We start from the raw sequence: 24,295 nt of genomic DNA on the forward strand, positions 1-24,295 counted from the left end.
CCACTTAATCTACACATCCCAGGACACTATGGGCAATTTAGCATGGCCAATCCACCTAACCTGCACATCTTTGGACTGTGGTAGGAAATGGGAGCACATGGAGGAAACCCACACAGATGAGGGCAGAATGTACAAACTCCACACAGACAGTTGCCTGAGGGAATCAAACCCAGATCCCTGGCACTCTGAGGCAGCAGTGCTAACCACTGAAACACTGTGCTAGCCCTTGTCCTAGGTCACTTTTGAATCATGATGTAACTTTAGGAGCTTTGTTTCCTGATTCAGCGAATGTTTACTCCTCTCCTCTCCCATTGCTGTGCTGACTGAGCTTGATCTGGGCGCAGATTCTCAGGGTTTTATCTGGAAGCTTCGTTGCTGCCATTCACTCCCAGGTTCACTCTGCTCTGCTTCTCTCTGGCTGCTGCTCCGACTGAGCAGTATTATATGTAGGCATGCGTTATAGCCAAGTTTGTGGACAACACAAAAATAAGCGAGAAGTCAAGTGGTGAAGGTGATACAAAGAGTCCACAAAAGAGATATAAACAGGTTAATCAAGAATGGCAGATGGAAGATAATGTGGGAAAATATGAGGTTATGCACTTTGGCAGGAGGAAGAGGAACTAAATATTATGGATATAGCCTGTAGAAAGATATAGTAAGAGATTTAGGCATCCTTGTGTATAAATCACTAAAAGCTGGTGTATATGTTTAGCAGGAAATAGAGAAAGCAAATAAATGTTGGCCTTCATTTCAAAGAGGATGGAGTATAACTAAAGAGAGGTCTTGCTACAGTTCTACTATACACTAATCAGACAACAAGCTGAAATGCTGTGAACAGTTTTGGGCCCTTATCTCAGCAAAGATATCCTGGCACTGGAAGCAGTCCAAAGTCATTTCCTAAGCTAACGCTGGATATAGAGGAACTAACTTTTGAGGAAAGGTTGAGTAGGTTGGGTGTGTACTCATTGGAGTTTAGCAGGAAGAAAAGCAACCTCTTTGAAACATACAAGATTCTTAGGGGGCTTGAAGGAGTAGGATTGGAAAGGTGGTTTTTCTTTGTAGGAGAATTTAGGACCAGAAGACAATCTCACAGTAAGGGGTCACGCATTTCCACAGAGATGAGAAGGATTTTATTTTCTCTCAGACAGTTGTGAATATGTGGAATTTGTTTATTGCAAAGGGCTGTTGAGGTTGGGTCATTAAGTCCATTTAAAGCTGAGATAGATTTTTAATCAGTGAGGGAATCAAGAGTTATGGGGAAAAGGCAGGAAATTGGAGTTTGGGATCATCAGATCAACCACAATCTCAATGAATGGAGGGCAGACTTGATGGGCTGAATGACCTCCTTTTGCTCCTTTATCTTATGGTCTTATGTCAACCATCCACCTAGCCACCATACACTCCCAATTCTGAGTCAACACTAGGACCAATTAGCACCACTATAAATACTGCCTATAAATAAGTCATCTTATCAGCAACAATTTATCAAAATACAAACCTTCCTCTTTGTAGCTTCTGATTGAATCTAACACTGCTAGCTGTATAATTCTGCAATGCACATCACACTAATTTGATGTTTTGAAACTTGTTGGCTATGATTGTAATCAACCTCCTTTTGGCATGCTTGAATTTTATTTGCTTCAGATCAGGCTTTCACACTAGTTCTTCCACTTTGTTTCAGGAATTTAATAATAGGAATGATACATACTACCTGGCGCATTGCTACCCCTACAGATATACTGACCTAAAGGCTCACTTGGATGAAATAGTAAATGATTCTAAACATTCAGCACATTTTAAAAAGGAGGTACTGTGTGAAACAAGAGCAGGAAATAGCTGCTTTTTGCTGACAATCACTGACTATGCAGGTGAGTTGCACTAAGTTTTCATTATATCTTGTAGCTAATTCCCAATCAACCTGTTTACACTGTGTACTGTTTATACCTGACTCGTACTCCGTTATACAATGCCCTGACAGGGGTGATTTCAAATGACCATTGCAATACATATGCCCCCTGTAGTGACTTGAGGCCTTCATGAGCATTTTGTGTACAGGTCATATGACATAGTGGGTAACCCTTGAGCCAGAAGCTCTGGGTTCAAGGCCCACTCCAGGAGTTAATGGCCCAGAAAGGTGTGTTTGTAACTGATCAGTCTGATAATCTTTCCAACCTGTGCTAATGGCAGATGGTAAATTTGCAAAAGATTCCTGATCAGCTATGAGCGGGAAAGAAAATTGGAGTTTCTATCATCATTATCCATAGCTCCAGACTAGAAGATGCATTTAAAAGTGCATGGTGCCCGACCAACATAAATTCCTAGGCAATGCTTGCATCAGATTGATGCCAGTCCAAGAGCATAGCTTACAATCCCCTTGAATGTTGGCAGGTTCAGAACTACACTCCTTACTTTATCTGTGACAGAGATTGTGGCTCTGTGCGTCAAACTAACCTTCAGGCAGAGAACAGATGGAGATATGAACATAATTGACATAGTGAAAGCAAGCTTAATTATGTTCTATCTCTATTCTCTTAACAAAAAAATGAATTGGATGCATGATCACTGAATAAGTTTGGAATATAGAATGACAAGTTTGATAACTTTTGAGAGATTATCTTTCTTTATTTATTGTTGAGAAGTGGGCATCATTGGCAAAGCCATGGTTTATTCCTACCGAGAATGTGGTGGTAAGCCACCACCATGAACCACTGCAGTCTGTGTAATTGTTATGACCAATTCCCAAGCAAAGTTCCCCAATTTGTTCTTATTCTAGACGGGATGTTTAAAATTGTTAGGCTCCTTTCTAAGGAGGGATGTACTACTTCCCTGTCTTTATTTGTGTATTCTGCCTGGTTGGTTGCAACGTGGTTAATTTAAAAAAGGTTCCCTTCCCACGTGGATATCTCTCTGCCAGACCCAAATGAAGATATGTTTTGAAAGAAGCCAATTTAACCAGGATAGCATGAGTTAATCAAATAATGAGTTAATTAGCTACCAACCATAAGAAGAATTAATAATACAACATATTTGCTCATAGATTAAGAATAAAAAGTGAGGCAAAAAATGGAAGGTTAAAAAGATTTATGGATCAGCCTCTGAGTCATTTTTAAAGAATGAGTAGTCAAATACTGCAGCTGTTACATGAGATGGTGCCAGTCATCTTGACATTGATAGTTGAACAGTCGATTTTGAGATTCTTGACATACTTTCAGATTGATTAAAATTCTTTTGTCTTGGTTCCTTTTGATAGATTCAGAACTAAACTGCTTACTCTCGGCCCTTTCTTCACCTTCAGTACAGGGGTATTTAATGGCTGTTCTCAAACTGCGACCTTCACAGCACATTCATTCATACGTTAGTATGTCAGACTAGGTTTGAAATGCACTTTTAAACATTGTCACTGTGCACTTGCAAAAGAGGAAAATGCAAGATGTTTCTTGTCCAGATTGATGTATTTTCCCCCAAAATGTTCACAGTCTGAGATCCTTACAGGCAATTATATAGTAGTTTACAGTGCATATCGCCTTTTGAAGCTTCTTAGGCGCCTTCAGATGCGACATTCCAGAATTTGTCTCAAACAACCACTGGATTTACATCTGCAATCATCTTTTGGCTGGAGCAGCCCTCACTTAAAACAAATAGTGGGCGGCACGGTGGCACAGTGGTTAGCACTGCTGCCTCACAGCGCCAGAGACCCGGGTTCAATTCCCGCCTCAGGCGACTGACTGTGTGGAGTTTGCACGTTCTCCCCGTGTCTGCGTGGGTTTCCTCCGGGTGCTCCGGTTTCCTCCCACACTCCAAAGATGTGCAGGTCAGGTGAATTGGCCATGCTAAATTGCCCGTAGTGTTAGGTAAGGGGTAGATATAGATGTAGGGGTATGGGTGGGTTACGCTTCGGCGGGGCGGTGTGGACTTGTTGGGCTGAAGGGCCTGTTTCCACACTGTAAGTAATCTAATCTAATCTAAAAAAAAAAAAATGTTGGAAAGAAAAGTTTGGTTTGTTCGCAGAATTGTGATCCTCATTCATGACAGTAATAAAAGTACTCTCAATGTGGTGTTTGGAAGACAATTCCAGGAGTTTGACCCTATGATGTTGAAGGAACATAGTTATATTTCCAATCAAGTCGGTGTGTGACATGCAGCAAAGCATAGATGGTGGAGTTTTCATGTTGCTGTCACTGGTCATAAGTTCTGTCAAAGGACCCTTACACTCAGAGAGTCATAGAGGTGCACAGCACAGTAAAAGACCCTTCGGTCCAACCCGTCCATGCCGACCAGATATCCTAACCCAATCTAGTCCCATTTGCCAGCACTTGGCCCATATCTCTCTAAACCCTTCCTATTCATATACCCATCCAGATGCCTTTTAAATGTTTAGCCTCCACCAATTGTATTAGCCTCCACCACTTCCTCTGGCAGCTCATTCCATACATACCACCCTCTGCATGAAAAAGTTGCCCCTTAGGTCCCTTTTATATCTTTCCCCTCTCACCCTAAACCTATGCCCTCTAGTCCTGGACTCTCCCACCCCAGGGAAAATACCTTGTCTATTTATCCTATCCATGTCCCTCATGATTTTATAAACCTCTATATGGTCATACCTCAGCCTCCGATGCTCCAGGGAAAACAGCCCCAGCCTACTGAGAGTCTACCTATAGCTCAAATCCTCCAATCCTGGCAATATCCTTGTAAATCTTTTCTGAACCCTTTCAAATTTCACAACATCCTTCCGATAGGAAGGAGGCAAGATTTGCACACATTATTCCAAAAGTGGCCTAACCAACATCCTGTACAACCACAACATGACCTCCCAACTCCCATACTCAATACTCTGACCAATAGAGGAAAGCATACCAAATGCCTTCTTTGCTATCCCATCTACCTGTGACTCTACTTTTAAGAAACTATGAACCTTCATTCCAAGATCTCTATGTTCAGCAACACTCCCTAGGACCTTACCACTTACTGTATAAGTCCTGCTAACATTTGCTTTTCCACAATGCAGCACCACGCATTTATCTAAATTAAACCCCATCTGCCACTCCTCAGTCCATTGGCCTAACTGATCAAGATCTTGTTGTAATCTGAGGTAACCTTCTTCGCTGTCCACTCCACCTCTAATTTTGGTGTCATCTGCAAACTTACTAACTATACCTCCTATGTTCATATCCAAGTTGTTTATACAAATGACGAAAAGTAGTGGACCCAGAACTGATCCTTGTGGAACTCCACTGGTCACCAGCCCCCAGTCTGAAAAGCAACCCCCCACCCACCACCCTCTGTCTTCTACCTTTGAGCCAGTTCTGTATCCAAATGTTTAGTTCTCCTTGTATTCCATGAGATCTAACCTTGCTAACCAATCTCCCATGGCGAACCTTGTTGAACATCTTGGTATCATGGGAAGTGGTTGTTTGGGTAGATCAGTCATGATCTTAATGAAAAGCAGAACCAACTGGGAAGATTAAAAAGCCAAATCCTGCTTGTATGTTCTTAAAAATACCATAAGACATAGGAGCAGAAATTAGGTCATTCAGCCTATTGAGTCTGCTCCACCAATCAATCATGACTGATAAGTTTCTTATTCTCATTCTCCAGCTTCTCCCCATAACTCTTGATCCCTTTGACAATCAAGAACCTATCTATCTCAGTCTTAACTACACTCAATGACCTGGCCTCCACAACCTTTTGTGGCAGTGAATTCCATAGATTCACCACTCTCTGGCTGAAGAGGTTTCTTCTTATCTCTGTTCTAAAAGATCTTCCCCTTACCCCAAGGCTGTGCCCTTGGGTCTTAGTCTCTCCTACCAACGGAACAATCTTCCCAACATCCACTCAGTCCAGGCCATTCAGTATTCTGTAAGTTTCAATTAGATCTCATCTCATCCCATTGAGTATAGAACCAGAGTCCTCCAACGTTCCTCATTATGTTAAGCTTTTCATTCCTGGGACCATTCTCGTGAACTTCCTCGAAGCAAGCTTCAGGGCTAGCACATCCTCCCTGAGATATGGGCCCAACTCCGCACAATATTCCAAATATGGTCTGACTGGAGCCTCAGAGGTATATCCTTCTTTTATATTCAAGTCCAAAATAAATGCCATCATTGCATTTGCCTTCCTAACTACTGACTCAACCTGCAAGTTTACCCTGAGAGAATCCTAGACTAGAACTCCCAAGTTTCTTTGCACTTCAAATTTCTGAATTTTCTCCCCACTTAGAAAATAGTCCATGTCTCTGTTCTTATTACCAAAATGCATGACCTCACACTTTCCCATGTTGTACTCCATCTGCCACTTTTTTGCCCACTCTCCTAACCTGTCCAATTCCTTCCGCAGCCTCTCCACCTCCTCAATGCTACCTGTCCCTCTACCTATCTTTGTATCATCTGCAAACTTAGCCAGAATGCTCTCAGTTCCTTCATCTAGATTGTTAATGTATGAAGTGAAAAGTTGTGGTCCCATCACTGAGCCTTGTGGAATACCACTTGTCACCAGCTGCCATCCTGAGATGTCCAAATGATAATTGTCTATTGTGACTTCTTGGCAAATAGGGGCCTTGTTTCTCTTATGACAGATATGGAAGATTCTAAATCAAAGCTTGGTGTTGTGCTGACAGCAAGAGTACATCCTGGGGAGACTCAAGCCAGCTGGATGATGAAAGGCATTCTGGACTTTTTGCTTTCTGAGGAGCCGACAGCAAAGGTAGAGATAAACAAGATAACCACATTATACTTTTGAATCTAGTTCACCCAAGTTGATATTACATTATAACAAAAATCAATTTGGGATTTTTGTGCTCCTTTTCATTGCATCAAACTACTTATAGGTCCTTTTACTATCTGAATCTTTTTTAGGAGATCTCTCAGTCATGCACCCACAATCAAACCAGAAAAGTGACTGATGTCTCATAGCCACTTGAGTTCACTTAGTACCTAGGATGTGATCAGTGCTGCAATCTGAGCTGTAAGATTCAACAATATAGCTGAGGTCAACCAGGTGTAGGGAGCCTTTGACTCTACTCATGTGGCATTGAAAGGGTTGCATGATAAAGCTGCAGAGTTCATCAGCAGGAAAGGGTTTCAATTGATAAATGTTCAGGTCGTCCTGAATGATCAACTGTCAGACCTCCAGAACTCTGACCGACTCCTTTGAGCAGACTCTAGACATGACTGACCAGTCCTCAGATGTTCTTTTTTGCCTACTATCACTTGATGGTACACTGTTCCATGATAGATTGCGATGGGCCAACAGGACTGACCATTAGCAACTCACTGGATTGCACTAGGACAAATCTCCTAACAGTGAGCATCCTAAGTGGACAATTGATGGTGACCAAGCTCCTTGACTGTGTGCCTTTGTCTGACAGAAATGGGAGCCCCTGAGAGACAGCAATCCACACCATCCCAACATCTATATTCTCCATCCTTTCACTGAACTAAGAATTGTCCCCATCAAGATGTTTCTCAATGCCATCAGCCCTCCACAAAAAAAAGAACAGATCTCTACCATAAAAACATGACCTGCAGTCTGTGTGTCTATGCTAAAGATTATGTCAATGTGGCAGTTTTGAAAACCTTTGGCACCAACAGGCAAGGACAGATGCTGTAAGCATGTAAGTAGGTATAAGTGAACACGTGCAAAAAGTCCTCTGAGTATTCTGTCTCAAGACTGTTTGTAGTGTTGTATACTTTGTCAAGTATACTCTTCACTTCTGCATGAGATGGCATGTAGACTGCTGTCAGGATAAGAGAGGTGAACTCATGCGGCAGGTGGTAGGGACAGCACTTCACTGTAAGATATTTTAGGTCTGGGGAGCAGTAGCTCGCCAGATTGACCACATCCAAGCTCCACGTAGTGTTGATTAGCAGGCACCCCTGGCCATGCCCATGCATACCAAGCAGTCCACTCAGTGGACTGAGAAACCCTCAGGTGTTAAAGCACATTCAGGTATATCAGGAGTGAACCATGTCTCTATAAAACAAAGCACACAACAGTCTCTCAAATCCTTTGGTAGATGAGTCTAGCTTTGAGGTCATCCATCTTGTTTTCAATAGCTTGGATGTTTGCCATGAGTATGCTGGGGAGGGAGGGTTTAGAACCCTGAGTTTCAGTCTCACCTGAAGACCAGCATGTGTTCCATATTTCCCGGATAGGTTGCTGTTCCTAATTGATTCTGGGTATTGGTGAGAGTAATCTGCTGCTCTGAGAGGTAAGTGTATGCTCCTGATGAGGTCCTGGGCACCGGACATGTCTTTGAATGTTCCAGGGGTGTCTTGTGGTCGGTCTGGTCAGGCCTCCTCAATAGTGGGTCACCATAGAGTCAGGTTTTGTCCAACACTGGTCAGGCCTTGGTTCTGGGTTTCCATGAGATTGGAGAGGTTAGGCCTGTGAGAAGCGGGATGGCCTCTGATCCCTCTGGGCTTTTGGTTCCAGCATCAGCAAGATAAATTGATGCATCTATTGGGGCCCTGGGCACTAGTCCCTTTCATAAGCTCCCCGGGGGGGGGGGGTGTCTTGCAGTCAGTCTGGCCTGGTCTCCTCCATGTCAGGCCACTGAGGAGTCAGGTCTTGTTCCCGTGCTGGTTGGGCTTTGGAAATTGGACCTCATTTGTCAGAGAACCTTCATACCTGAATGTAGATTTAGAGAGCATTGTTCATAATTCTGATGGACTTAGAATTGAGGTATAGAACAGCAGAACGATTATAAAGTATGTAAGAATAAGATCTGTAGTAGACAGCTCGCAAAGAGTTGCCATGCTGTGGCATTATCTTGCTGCCACTAATGACCATTCACACCTTCTTTGTTTCCAAACGTTAAAGAAATTATTGATATTGCCTAAAGCTGGCAGAAACCAACTGGGTGGGCAACTAAATGAGCTTGGGATGTTTCCTTGAGGTAACCAGATTTGGCTGACTGCAAACTGCATGCTGCTTCCAGAGAGTGGCTGAAACATCCTCAGTGCCTTTGAATGTACATACTCAGATTATTTGGTATCAGGGGCATCAAGGAAGTTTTAACTGAGACTTGAGGAGGGAATGAATGATGAGGGTAAATTTTACCAATCCTTCAGCGATAAGCTGGGAGGGGGCAACATTGGCAAAATGGCTTGGGAATGGCACAGAGGAGATTCCCTGATATTTTTCCACGGCCATGTCAGTTTAACAGTGCTGATAAAAGTGGGACGATCTGCTACCTGCCTGGAGCCCAATTTGGCCCCTGAGGTACACAATTAAGGGCTTCTTCCTGGCTCATTTGCCACTTTTCCCATGACCTCTGAGTCATGGGAGACTGTCCAAGATAAAGTGCCATCATCTATTACGTCCCTGCTTTTGAAGCCCACCAATTCTGATGGATTGCCTTCCCTCGACCCCACCTCCATCACAACAATGGTGTTAACTGTTCCTCACAACAACCTTCCACCTGCCAGGCCCTGGAGTCTCCCTTCCATTCTTCATCAGAGCCTTGACCATTGAGGTACCCTTTCCTCACAATGACAGGCTCAACAATAGTTACTGCTAGTCGTGGTGCTGTTGAAGTTACTGCATTGCTGCCCCTCTGATTTAGACTGGCAGCTTTTTGGTAAACTGTCATCTTTCATAGGAATTAGCCACTTTATTGATCACTACTGAATTGATGCCTCATTGGATCCTAATCAGGATTGTCATTCTCTTTTGGCCCTGACAAACAGTTGCCATTTTATTTCACTGTATCAGCAACAAAAAGCAAAAGATGTTTCTGGAAAAATAATTTATGGACTATTCTTTACAAGTAATAACAACTGCCTCATGTTCATAAAGTATATTTTAAATGATGTTTCACTAATTTTAACAACTCTTTTTCTCTATAGGAACTGCGGAAGAAATGCATCTTTAAAATCATTCCTATGCTAAATCCAGATGGAGTGATAGTCGGAAACTATAGGTAAAGCATTTTAAGTAATTATATTTAAAACAAATTAAATTTTGTTTGGAGTCCATCTGTATTATACATGGATATATCATGCATTATCTTTCAATTGTCTTGTTGCTATTTTGACCTGCTTTTTGGAGGAAGCCGAGGACAACACTTTCAGAAGGTTGATTTATACAAAAGACAGTTGGAATGGACAGTTTTCATCCATTCTTCCCATTTTATGCAAGTTCAATATAAAACCTCTCATGTTTACAATGGCAGCCAATGGCTTTGTACTGGCCAACATCTATCAAGAAATCATAGACGCGGAATATTCATTTATCAAGGATTCTCATTGCCAATACTTACTCAAAACATTTCCCTCCCCCCCCCCCCCCCCCCCCCCAAGATGCCTCCCTCTAGGTTATCTCTTAACTCAATAATTTGGGATATAAAACATTGTATCAGAGTCAATCTGAGTGCTGCTACTATTTGTTCAAAATTCTGCCTTCATTTTGTTGGGAGGGATCAATTCATTCAAAATATCTTCACTTTGAATAACTTTCATAAATTTCAAAATACACCGAATAAAACTGGATGAGATGAAACCATCAATTCCCAGCTTTTCTGTACTGTCAGGTGCTTACGTTGCTTCTATAATAAAGAGGCTAGATCTTTGCATAAACCTGCACCTTTTATCTTTATGAAGATATCACATATAAATGAGCCAAATGTGATCGTCCATTAGTGGTTGGTCATTGATTGGCCAGCAGAAATCATTTTTATTATTTACATTTCACATATAATTCATTTCAGACATTTTATTTAAACATATTAGGAACTTTCTTGCAGCTATTTCCTTATGCCTTTGTAAACTATTTGCAAGTGCCACTGAAATTCTGTTCACACATGTTAGCAGAGTTTCTGCCAAGCATCCAGTTTAGATACAGTGGCACCAAGTAAATATTTGGTCCCCACCTCCCACTGGATGTACTGTACAAAAATAGAAGCACTTAGAAAACTGTTAATGTGGATGCCTAAAATCTGAAATCAAAACAGCAAGCTTTCAAGAAACTCAGCAAGTGTGGCAACATCTGTGGAGTGAGAAACAGAGTTAATGTTTTAAGTCTAGTATGACTGAAATCCAGTTAACCTGAAGAGTCATACTGGGCGTATACTGTTAACTCTATTACTCCAGATCTGCTGGGTTTCACCAATGCTTTCTGTCTCTAATTTAAGAAAGAATTTGAAGCCCAAGTGAGAATAAATTCATATTCTAACACTCAAGCAGAGTTAACCACATTCTTCTTTCAGTGTGTAATGTTTTTCATTTTAGCCACATGTGAACAATTTAACGAAGAAATGTTATGAAAGACAGACAGAAGCACAAAAGTAAGAAGCAATATTGGCTCCAGCTGTGAAATAACGATCAGTCTGAAAGCTGTGCACATTGCATTAATAAATTCAATTGGCTGGATTGTGTTGTAGCAATGTGGAGACCTCACCAGTTGGAGAGCTGGTGGGAACCCAGTGACTATCATCACTGAACTGGTCAGTGTTGGGCTTACCATGTGATTAAGGACCTTTCTTTTGAAGGTGAAAATTCCACAGCTTGACTTGTTGGGATTGGTAGGGGGTGGGGGGTGGTATATGCCAGTACTACACAGAGTCCCAGCCACAGGATTAATGCTGGGCCCTGGCATGATATAAGCACAGGCATCTTTGGGGTTGTGAAGAGTCACAGCCATAGAGTTATACAGACAGAAGCTAACCCTCAGTGTAACTAGTCCATGCAGAACATAATCCCAAACTAAACTAATTCTACCTGCCTGCTCCTGGACCATATCCCTCCAAACCTTTCCTATTCATGTGTCTACCAAAATGTCTTTTAAATGTTATAATTGTATCACATCCATCACTTCTTTAGGATGTTCATTCCACATGTGAACCACCCACTGTGTAAAACATTTGCCCCTCGTGCCTTTTTTACATCTTTTTCCTTGCACCTTAAAGATGGGCCTCCTGGCCTCGAAATTCCCCATCCTGGGGAAAATACTACTACTATTAACTTGATCTATACCCCTCATTATTTTATAAACTTCCATAAGGTCGCCTCTCAATGTCCTATGCTCCAATGAAAATGTCCAAACCAATCCAACCTTTCTTTATAACTCAAACATTCCATACTCAGCAAGATCCTGGTAAATTTCTTCTGAACCCTCTCTAGCTTAATAATAACCTTCCTATAACTGGGTGACCAGAACTGAACACAGTACACCAGAAGAGGCCTCACTAATGTCCTGTACAACCTCAATATGACTTTCCAACTCCTATATCTGAAGGAGTGCAAATGAAGGCAAGTGTGCCAAACTCCTTTTTAACCACCCTGTCCAAACATGATGCAAACTTCAACGGATTATGTACCAGCATCCCTATGTCCCTCTATTCTACAACACTACCCAAGGCCCTACCACTAATTGTATAAGCCCTACCCTTGTTTGTTAGGGGTTCCAACAGGAGGGAGGGTTTCAGGTACATGGATAATTGGGGATCATTCTGGGGAAGGTGGGACCTCTACAAACATGATGGTCTTCACTTGAATCAGAAAGTCATATTCCCTGGGTGGGAAATTTGCTGGTGCTATTCAGATGGTTTAAACTAGCTCAGCAGGGATTGGGAAGCTATGGTGTAATTCCACCGCACAGGCGGATGTGAGTAGGGAGGGCATGGGCAGGATTTCATCACCACAGGACTGTGCTGGCAGACAGCAAGCTGGTTTGAAGTGTATCTACTTCAGCACCAGAAGTATCTGAAATAAGGTAGGTGAGCTTGCAGCATGGATAGGTACTTGGGACTTTGATGTTGTGATCATTTCGGAAACATGGATAGAGCAGGGTCAGCAACGGGTGTTACAAATTCCAGGGTTTAGATCTTTCATTAAGAACAGGGAAAGCATTAAAAGAGGGGGAGGTGCGGTCTTGTTAGTCAAGGACAATATAACGGTTGCTGAAAGAACTTTTGATGAGGACTTGTCTACTGAGGTAGTATGGGCTGAGGTTAGATACAGGAGAAGAGATGTCACACTGCTGGGAGTTTTTTTATAAAACTGTGCAGAGTTCCAGGGATGTGGAGGAGAGGATTGGCAAAACAATTCTAGGTAGGAGTGAAAGGAACAGGGTGGTTATTATGGGGTACTTTAATTTCCCCAACATTGACTGGAAATGCTATAACTCTAAATCGTTAGATGGATCAGTTTTTGTCCAATGTGTGCAGGAGGGTTTCCTGCCGAAGTTTATCGAAGGGCTGACAAAAGGGGAGGCCACACTGGATCTGATGCTTGGTAATGAACCAGGCCAGGTGTTTGATTTAGTTGTAGGTGAGCAGTTTGGAGAAAGTGACCATAATTCGGTTACATTTAGCTTAGTGATGGAAAGGGGGTAGGTACATGCCACAGTGCAAGAGTTATCGATGGGGGAAGGGCAATTATAATGTGATTAGACAAGACTTAAGGCATAGAATGGGGTAGCAAAATGCAGAGGATGGGAACAATCGAAATGTGGAGCTGGTTTAAGGAACGGATATTGCACGTCCTTGATAGGTATATCCCTGTCAAGCAGGGAGGAAGTGATAAGGTAAGGGAACCATGGTTTGCAGATTAGCTCGGAGGGATTTAAAGAGATGGACATGAGTAGTCTTTAATAGGTAGAATAAAGGAGAACTCTAAAGCTTTCTATAGGTATGTGAGGAATAAAAGGATGTCTAGGGTAGGAATAGGGCCAGTCAAAGACATAACTGGGAAGTTGTGTGTGGATCCTGTGGAGATCGGAGAGGTACGAAATGAATATTTCTCATCAGTTTTCACTCAGGAAAAGGAGAATATTGTAGAGGAGAAGAATGAGACACGAGATATTAGACTAGAAAGGAGGTGGTGTTATCAATTCTAGAAATTGTGAAAGTAGACAGGTCCCCTGGGCCGAATGGGATTTATCTGAGGATTTTCTGGGAAGCTCAGGAAGGAATATTGGAGCCTTTGTCTTTGACCTTTGAATCATCATTGTCTACAGGTTTAGTACCAGAGGACTGGAGGATTGCAAATGTTGGGCCCTTGTTCAAGAAGGGCAGTAGAGATGACCCAGGTAATTATAGACCAGTGAACCTTACACCTGTTGTAGGAAAAGTTTTGGAAAGGATTATGAGAGATAGGATTTATAATCATCCAACAAGAAACAATTTGATTGAAGATAGTCAACATGGTTTTGTCAAGGACAGGTCATGTTTCACAAACCTCATTGAGTTTTTTGAGAAGGTGACCAAGCATATTGATGAGGGTGGGGCAGTTGACATGATGTACATAGACTTCAGTAAAGCCTTTGATATGGTTCCACATGGTAGTCTTTTGGAGAAAATGCAGAGGCATGGGATTGAGGGTGATTAAGCAGTTTGGATTAGAAACTGGATTTCTGTAAGAAGGCAGTGAGTGGTGGTTGATGGAAAATATTCAGCCTGGAGTCCAGTTACTGGTGGTGTGCCACAAGGATCTGTTTTGGGAACACTGCTGTTTGTCATTTTAATAAATGACTTGGACACAGGCATAGGTAGATGGGTCAGTAAGTTTGCAGATGACACTAAAATCGGTGGAATGGTGGACAGTGTGGAAGAATTTTGCAGGTTGCAGGGGGACTTGGATAAATGGCAGAATTGGGCTGAAAGGTGGCAAATGGAGTTCAATGCAGATAAATGTGAGGTGATTCACTTTGGGAAGAATAACAGGAAGGCTGAATACTGGGTCAATGGAAGGATTCTTGGTAGTGTGGATGTGCAGAGGGATCTTGGTGTCCATATACATAGATCCCTGAAAGTTGCCACCCAGGTGGATAGTGCTATTAAGAAGGCATGCAGTGTTTTAGGTTTTATTGGTAGAGGGATTGCCTTCCAAAGCCGTGATGTCATGCTGCAACTGTACAAAACGCTATTGCAGTCTCACTTGGAATATTGTGTACAGTTCTGGTCGCCCCATTACAGGAAGGATGTGGAAGCATTGGAAAATTTGCAGAGGAGATTTAACAGGATGCCGCCTGGTCTGGAGGAAAGGTCTTTTAAGGAAAAGCTGAGAGACTTAGATCTATTCTCATTGGAAAGAAGAAGGCTAAGAGGGGATTTGATGGAGACATATAAGATGATCAGAGGATTAGATAGGGTAAGTCTTTTTCCTAGCATGAGGACGTCAGCTTGTACGAGGGGGCATAGCTACAAATTGAGGGATGATAGATTTAAGACAGAGGCAGGTTCTTTACTCAGAGAGTGGTAAGGGCATGGAATGCCCTGCCTGCCAATGTAGCTAACTCAGCCACATTAGGGAGATTTAAACTATTCATAAGCACATGGATGATAATGGGGTACTGTAGCAGGATGGGCTTAGATTAGTTCACAGGTCGGCCCAACTTCAAGGGCCGAAGGGCCTGTTCTGCGCTGTATTTTTCTATGTTCTATGTTATAAAATGGCAGGTTAATAGTTTTAGGTAACACCTTCGTCCTAATGTCTAGTCCTTAATCAGGCACAGGTTACCTGTCAATGAAGGACCCTTCCCATGATACTGCAGGTAAATCTGATTGGATGTGGCTCAAAAGCCTTTAGGAGGTGTAGGAAACCAACTTGAATTCAGAGAAATCATGCTTAACCAATTTATTGGAATTCATTGAGGATGTAACATGTGATGAATAAAGGGGAACTGGTGGAGGTACAGTATTTAGATTTCCAGAAAGCATTTGATAAGATGCCATATCAAAGATTATTGGAAGATAAAAGTTTTTCATGCAAGACATAACATATTGTCAATGATAGAAGATTCACTGGCTAACAGGAAACAGACGGTAGACATAAACTGATCATTTTCTGGTTCTTAAGATGTAACAGGTCATCTGCCAAATGGAGCTGGGGCATCAACATTTTAAAATTTTATATAAATAACTTGAATGGAAGATGGAAACTATGGTTGCTATAAGTTTGAATTCTATTTCTATGTTGTATATGTGAAGAAGAATATGTGGTTTTGCTTTAGAGATTTCTGAGTGGTGCTGTGTGACTGAAATATTGTTTATATACATCTAAATGTGCCATTAGTTCTGTGCCTTAGCAAAAAAGTAGAAGAGATTAAAATTGGACTGTTGCCCAGCAACAGAGTGTCCTGTGACACAGGGAGATAAAGAAGGTTTTCCCTTTGAAGAGAGAGAACAATCCGGAATGTTAGTGAATATGAAGATTTCTTTCAGAGAGAAAGGAAATGTATTAGCAGGGGTGCAATTTAACATTCTCCAAAACAGTCAAAACAGGAGAAAGCAGTCCTAAGAAACTACAGAAATAGAAGACTGGAAGACTGTGAAAGAGGAGTGAAAGAAAATGTTGTTAAGGATTAAATGAGCTATATTAATGGTTTGTTTAACAATCTCATAAAGAAACATAAACTAAAGAAGATAGCATCAAGTAAAGTTAGAAGTTTGATGAAATTAAAACCATTGCAGCTGTTCCAAGTGAACAGAGAACTTTAAAATGGAAAAGAGTGACCTTTCACTAAATTTGGGAGTCTATAAGAATTTTTTTAGGAAAAATTGTGGAATTTTTATTTCTGATATTTGTAATAAGGACTTTTCAACAAGTTTCATACAGAATCATAGAATGATTCAATACAAAAGAGGCCCATCAAGTCAAGTGCGGTGTAAAGTAGTTCTGAATTTCTTTCCTTTTTATGTGTAATAAACTTTGATATTTTTCTGCTAGCCTCTTGTGACTACATTCAGTGGCTGACCACCAATGATAACCAAAATGCAAAAATAAAACTTAGATACACCCAAGCCAAAGATAAAAGAAAGCATGATTGCTGTCACCTCAAACAGTCCTTACCTACAATCACATATGAGTAGAGGAGGAAAATGCCACTAGGTACCAGGAGTAGTCATCTGGAAAAACACCACACATACTACTAGATAAGTTTTGTTAATTAATATGTCTTTAAAAATTTCTATTTATTCTACAGGATGCTTTATAGAATTTAAATATGTCTATGCCTTGACCAATCACAGGCAACCTGTCTGGTTTAAAATATAAACAAAGCCTGTCAGTCATCACTAATTGATGCATTCTCCATGGTGATGTTTCTATCAATCAAATTTAACTTGCCAACTAATCTGCACTCTCATACACTATAAGTGTTGTTTTTGTCCTTAAAATGGTATTCTTGCAAATTGTCTGATAGGTGTAAGACAGAAAGCTTCAAAAAACATAAGCCCTTTCTCCACAGTACTGCATTTAAACATGTATTATTGTAAAACTGAGCTTTTCTGGTTAAGTTATAATGGATTATAACATTTATTTACAGAATGCATCCTCTTCATTCCAGGTGCTCTCTTTCTGCTAGAGACCTCAACCGAAACTATTGGAATCCAGAACAGGAACTCTTCCCTACAGTATGGCACACAAAAAAGATGGTTGAAGAGCTACAGAAAGACTATTACGTGAGTCAAAGATGATGGAGCTGAGAGACCACACCATGCATATTTTGTAGAAACATATGATACCCTTGTATATTAATATTATCTTTTCCCCAACTGTCTAATATTGTACTTTTTATAAAAGTCTGAATCATTTAGGACTAAGACTTTGTTCTCATTATCAGTCTTCAGTTAAGTTGATTTGCTTTTATCTTAATTTTATGATGTTGAAGACAAATAGATGATCTGTGGAAAATTGTAGATTTATGTCTTACTTTTGTGTTTTACCTTACCGCAGATCCTTTTGTATGGAGATCTCCATGGCCACAGTAGAAAACCCAATGCTTTTATGTATGGCTGCAGTCAGACAGGAAACACTTGTCAATTTGAAATACTCAACTACCTCAGAGAGAGAATATTTCCATGGCTGATCTCTCAGAGGGTAATTCAGAATGGTGTTTTGTTCTGTATTTCAGTCTAATTACAAGCACTTTTATATTGGCCATCTTTTATGCTTATTGACAGTAATTTGACGTCATGAGCTAGTTTTCAGTTTCTATACTATCCTGTTTCCATTGACCAGCTGCGAACTTTGTAAATCCAGCGATATATTAGCAGTTCTTTTATTACCTAAGATCAATACTAGTGGTCACCTTTGTTCCTGAAATGAAGGAGTTTTTGCAGCTTCATTACAAGGCTAGATCATGGATTCCACAGACATTTTATATCTTCAGGACTAGTTAACAAGTGAGTCTGCAGATTCTGCCCAACCTGCTGTATGCTTCCATCATTTTATTTTTGCTTGAGACCATCATTTGGCCCAAAACCTGGCAAGATAGGGGTGGCACGGTGGCTCAGTGGTTAGCACTGCTGCCTCACAGCACCAGGGTCCTAGGTTCAATTCCAGCCTTGGGCAACTGTCTGTGTGGAGTTTGCACATTCTCCCTGTGTCTGCATGGGTTTGCCTCCAGGTGCTCTGGTTTCCTACCACAATCCAAAGATGTGCAGGTCACGTGAATTGACTATGCTAAATTGCCCATAGTGTTAGGTAGGAGAAAGTGAGGACTGCAGATGCAGGAGACCAGAGTTGAAAAATGTGGTGCTGGAAAAGCACAGCAGGCCAGGCAGCATCCGAGGAGCAGGGGAATTGACGTTTCGGGCATAAGCCCTTCTTCAGGAAGAAGGGTTTTTGCCCGAAACATTGATTCTCCTGCTCCTCGGATGCTGCCTGGCCTGCTGTGTTTTTCCAGCACCACATAGTGTTAGGTACATTAGTCAGGGGTAAATGGGTCTGAGTGGGTTACTCTTCGGAGGGTCGGTGTGGACTGGTAGGTCCGAAGGACCTGTTTCCACACTAGGGAATCTAATCATAAATATCACTTCTGGTTGTTATGTACACAAGCAAAATGATTGGAATTAATGTTTTCAGAGTTAAGTACTGATCTTTGCCAGAAGGATGTTGGAATTCAAGATATCAGAGTTAATTAACACTTTCACCACTTATTCATAAGGTCCATTGAGATTTGAACTGTTACATTTTAATGAAGGCAGTGGTTATATTTTATTTGGTGTAAGACTTGAGAAATGGCCATTGCTGAGCAGTAGAATCACGCATTCTATTGTATTCCATTGAGTTGCGGGTAGAGATGAGATCTCTATGCAACTGCTCCCTGGTCATGCCCCAGATATCATTGCATCAGCCAATGTCAGACTTCATACCTCTGTGATCTCTATCCTTGGAAAAGATCCCATACTTTTCTTTTAAAGCCACAGAAATAACTTTGATTCCATTTAATAATTACCTTACTATTACTTGAGTAGCTCTTTAGAAAACATGCAGTTTTTATGTCTGTGCACCCATGCAAAGTCAGTGTCTCATAATTCTCAACATCATCTTTCTCCTTTGAGACTCTTATCAGCACATTGACATTGCAATACCAAATTTGACTAAAGCAAGAAAAACAGGGTGGCCTTGATACTTGGCTATTTTGTCTCAGTTCTATCCATATCTAGGCCCCAGAGACGCTGTTGAGATGTTTATCTTTTAGTTCTTACACGGTAGCCTGTCTGTTTTCATAATCTGCTAGATTTCTGCTGACATTTACTTTTTTTATTATTTGGTCCAGGAAGGCCCAAATCACATCATCCCACTACTCAGCAATCTTTACCTTGGGGTCTATCTTAGCAGTATTTAAAAATAAAATCAATGTAGGATTCAGTATAAGAATAAAATTACAAGAAGTGTACAGTCAGCTATAGTATTTCAAATTGTTTTTGTTAATTCACAATAAAACCTGTGTAACAATTTCCTAGGAATCATAAAAGAACATTAAGTTTTATTCCAATGAATTCTCAATCAACCTTTTTTCTTAGTTTTTAAAGTCATAAATTATGTAATCCTTTGTTTTGAATATGAAATCTTCAACATCAGGGCAGTCCTAATGATGTTGCTAATAGATCTGTCAAAAAAATAATGACCAGATCACTAGTGTTAAGGCTACTTTAAAAAATAATTGTTCATGGGATCTGGATGTCGCTGACTAGGGTGGCATTTAGTGCCCATCTCTAATAGCTTTTGAGAAGATGGTGGTGAGAGGCGTCCCTCAACCACTCCAGTCCTTGGAGGGGAGGTACAACCATAGTGTTGTAAGGAAAGGAGTTTTAGAATTTAGGAACAGTTTAGAAAAGGTAATGGCGTTCCAAGTCAGAATGAAGTATTGCTTGAAGGAGGATTTGCAGGTGGTGATGACCCCATGCATCTGCTGCTTTTGTCCGTCTAGATGGTAGAGATCATGAGTTTGAAAGATGCTCTCAAAGAAGTTTTCTTGGGGTGCTGGTTGATTTCCCATGATAGTACCGGTACTTAACCAAGAACAGGTTGGGCATTCAGCTCAAACAGGGTTAAAAGTCTAAATTCAATCAATTGAGAAAGGAAACATAGCAGAGAAGATGAGAGGCAAACCAAACAGCAGGAGAGTAAGAGACATAGAATAATAGAAAAGAAGGATGGGAGAAGGACATGGGTCATGGGACTTGGAAATGAAGAGAATGAAGGTAGGGATTGAATCAAGTGGAGAGGAATACAATAGGACCATCAAAGATGGGGAAATTACATAGTGAGAGAAGAACAAGCTAATGAATTCTCAACTGGGGGGAAGTCTAGTGAACAGTCCTTCATTTTAAAAAAGAATGTTTCAGCTCCCTTCCCCCCTTGTGGGACATTATTTATTTTACTGGATTAATTATACTTACAGGTCATTGGCTTTCCAATGAAATGAAATCTTGGTATCCAGCGCTTCCATCTGAATTAGAGATCATCTTCCCAGCTTGTTTGGGAGCTTGTTTAGCAATGATAACTCATCTCAAGTGCTGTAGAGAAAGGTGGGGTGAAATGATGAACCAGAAAGAGGGTAAGATTTGGGGAAGAAAGAGATTAGAGATTATATCTTTCTCAGAAAAAAAAGCAAAGGGAAAGATAAAGGTTGTAGAGAGAAGAAATAGGTCTGGAGTAGGGTATTAATAAGAAAATAAAAGCCAGTTCTGCTGAAAGCAAAACTAAGAAAACCAGACATGGGCACAGAATATTGGAGGAATTCCCCAAATGGAGGACAGAGTTTGTGAACTGAAATTGAGTCCTGAAGGCTGTGAAATGCCTAAGTAGAAAATAAGGTGCTGGTACTTCAACTAGCATTGGGCTCCAGTGGAACATTGCAGTGGGATGGGCACAGAAATACGAGGGTGAGAACAAAATGGTATATTGAAATGGCAAGCAACTGGAAGGTCAGAGTTTTGCTTGTAGATTGAATGGAGGTGTTCTGAAAAGCAATCACCCAGTCCATGTTTGGTCTCACCATTGTAGAGGACTCTGCATTGTGAGCAACAAATACAGTACAGTAGATTGAAAGAATTACAGTTTCACTTTGGAATATTCCAATGTTTGGACACTGAAGAGAGAGGCAGTGGGTGTTGTATCTCCTGCAATTTCCTAATAATGTACCAAGGGAGGAGGATGAGGGAGATGTTGAAATAGAGTGGACCAGGTGTCATGCTGGTTGTGGTATCATGCTGGAGGTGGTAGAATTGGGAGATGATAACCCTTGGAATATAGAGGTGCAGGTAGAAAATAAGGGCAAAGTGAAACCTATCAAAGTTGTGGAATGAAAGAGAAGACATAAGAACAGCAAATGCATGGAACACAGTTGAGAATCCTGTCCATCATAATGGGAGGGAATTCTGAATTAACAAAAAAGGAAAACATGTTGGAAGCAATATTGTGGTAGGTAGCATAATCAGAACAGATTGATGGGGACCGAGAAACTGGGAGAATGGAATAGGGTCTCTACAGGATGCAGGGTGTGAGGAAGTGTAATAAACATAACTATGAGAATGAATGGTTTATAATGAATCTTAGTAGATAGCCTCTCCCTGGAAATGGGTCCCTAGACCCCTCTTTTCCTACTGTATAAATTACACAACATTTACACCTTTTTACCTCCAAATGCTTTGCTACTTAGGAAATGTAAAAGGAAAGAAGAATAGACAAGAAGGGAAAGATACAGAATCTGGGTCTCATTTTATACAATATATGGGTTCAAATTAGCTTTGTTTTTCTCTCCACAGATACTGTGAGGCCTGCTGATTTCCTTCAGTATTTTCAATTTTTATTTCGAATTTCCAACATCAGCAGTGTTTTGCTTTTGCCTTATTTTAACAATATTTATCAGCCTTGGGCATTGAGCAAAGATTGACTTTGAGATAGTGTGAGGTTAATCGAAATTTCTACAGTGTTTTTCAACAATGTTTCTTATAATTAAAACCAGTTACAGAGCAGTCATCCATGGCTGGAGTTAATCAATATTTCTGAAAATCACATTCATGGTTTGGAAAAGGCTTGCAGTGGATTCCAAAGCATTTTAAAACAATTAACAGTGGCCTTTATTGTAATACTTCTTATAGAAGTACTAAGCATTCCAAAGTGATCAAACATTATTCATCCTTAATGACTCAAAGCTTTCTATTTCATTCTGATTCTTATTAGAAATAATTTCTAAGAGTTTCCAGAACCTTGAGCAAAGTTTAATTTGTAAATGTTCTGTGGAATTTAATTTAATCCAAATCTCTTTACTGAAGCTGGCTATATATTCTCAATAAAAAGTAATAATGAGCTTGGGTGAGATATTGTATCATCTATGTCATACGAGTGACTGAACAAATTACATTACATTTTCTGTTATGAGGATCCAGAGAGGTTTGACTGGAAGAGCTGCAAGTTTCATATCCAAAAGTGTAAAGAATCGACAGGACGTGTGGTGATGTACAGGCAGCTCGGCCTTAAAGATTCCTTCACCTTAGAAGCCTCATTCTCAGGAGCCATAAAAGAACAGTAAGAAAATCACTGTGTCTCTAATACATCACACCTTTTAAAATATATTTATGTATGTGTATACAAGTATAAACAAGAATGCAAATTTAATGATTCAGTGGTTACAAGTCCACCAGTAACCTGGAGGACAAAGCTGATAGCCGTGGGATGACTGACTTAGCCTGAGAGTGACAAAGCAAAGTCTTGCAGCAGACCATCAATGTAGTAATCTACTGAATGTTAGGATATTGGTTCATTACAGCCCCCAGGGTTGCAAATGCGGTTGAAGGCTAAAATTAAACCAGGCAAGAATGATTGCATGAATTAACTGACAGGGGAGTGGGCCTAGGTTTTCTTGCCTCAGCTGTCTTCTGAGGATTTATGAATGCCTCATAAGTTTAAGTTAAATTAGGCTTACCACCACTACTTTTCAATAAGTTTACATTTTTGTGAATAATACCAGAATGTATTTTTCCTATCCACCCTTCCTGGAAGAGCTACCAAATCCAACTTAAAAGTGTCTAGTGAAAGAGGATATTCTTTTTAAAGCATTTAACCTCATGGAGTGGCAGGTATAACGATGCTACCAATTGCAGGCTCTGTTTGATTCTCTCTCTAACAAGATCTCAATGGTTTCTCTCTTCTTTGTGCATAGAGGACTTAATAATTATTTATGTAGGCTTTGAATACTCAAAGAATGATTATTCAGTACCAATGAGTCATCAGCCTTGGCCAATCCTCGAGAAAGATCTGGAGCTTTAATTGTTTTAATAGATAAGGAAGGAAAAGATACTGAATCTGGGGTTCACTTTATACTGTGTGATGAAATTATGCTTTTTTTGTTCAGGGTTTTCATTTTTGAGAAGACTGGGGTCTCATTGCCATCTCATTTTATTGTGCACTTACGTGGATAGGAAGGGATTTATGTCTTGTATGTAGAGAGGAACTACATTTTGTGCAGATGAGGGAAAAATTCACTTTTAGAATGTGGAAGCTTGTATTTGTATGCTGTTATATGAAACCCACTCATCAATTTTGACCAGAGTACTCTGGCCCATAATTTGAGAAAGATGGACATCTCCAGTCAAAAGATAGAGGAATACAGAGGCATGGAGTTTCTGCAGACAGAGGGTTGAAAAACATGGTTATCTGCTGTCACTCTCACTTTTAAACACAAACTGGTCTTGAACAGCTCCTTGTGAAAGTTCTGTAGCTGTAATTTCCAATTCTGATGCTTGTTTTTCTTTTTTTCAGACTTGCTGAGCGTCATTTCAACATTCAAGATTTTATGTCAATCGGGAAAACTTTCTGTGAAGGCATTATAGACTATATTAGTCTGGATGAAAATCCCTTGTAGGTTTTGTAATTCATAAAGTGTGATAACAAGTCAGAAAAATTTCAAGGCAGGAGGGAAGATTTTCTTGTCTCATCCCTTGCCATCGTGATAGATAGGAGCGCTGCATCCAACGTTCCCTCCATACTCAAGAATATCAGGATTTCCTCCCTGGACCACTTACATAACTTCACCTCCCAAAGCAGGGAAATGTGCCTAAATTTCA

General features: G+C 40.6%; 1 protein-coding gene across 1 annotated transcript in view; it reads left to right on the top strand.

Moving 5' to 3' along the window:
- Positions 1–24,295, top strand: part of LOC140454918 (cytosolic carboxypeptidase 2-like) — a 63,717-nt gene that overhangs the window by 13,560 nt on the left and 25,862 nt on the right. The window contains exons 4-10 of the mRNA XM_072549633.1: positions 1,682–1,868; positions 6,572–6,699; positions 9,846–9,919; positions 17,284–17,398; positions 17,673–17,816; positions 22,612–22,757; positions 23,991–24,089. Of these exons, the coding sequence (XP_072405734.1) occupies positions 1,682–1,868; positions 6,572–6,699; positions 9,846–9,919; positions 17,284–17,398; positions 17,673–17,816; positions 22,612–22,757; positions 23,991–24,089 (893 nt within the window). The remainder of the gene's footprint in view (positions 1–1,681; positions 1,869–6,571; positions 6,700–9,845; positions 9,920–17,283; positions 17,399–17,672; positions 17,817–22,611; positions 22,758–23,990; positions 24,090–24,295) is intronic.

This window comes from Chiloscyllium punctatum, chromosome 3, assembly GCF_047496795.1.
Source record: "Chiloscyllium punctatum isolate Juve2018m chromosome 3, sChiPun1.3, whole genome shotgun sequence".
NCBI classification, from domain to species: Eukaryota; Metazoa; Chordata; class Chondrichthyes; order Orectolobiformes; family Hemiscylliidae; genus Chiloscyllium; species Chiloscyllium punctatum.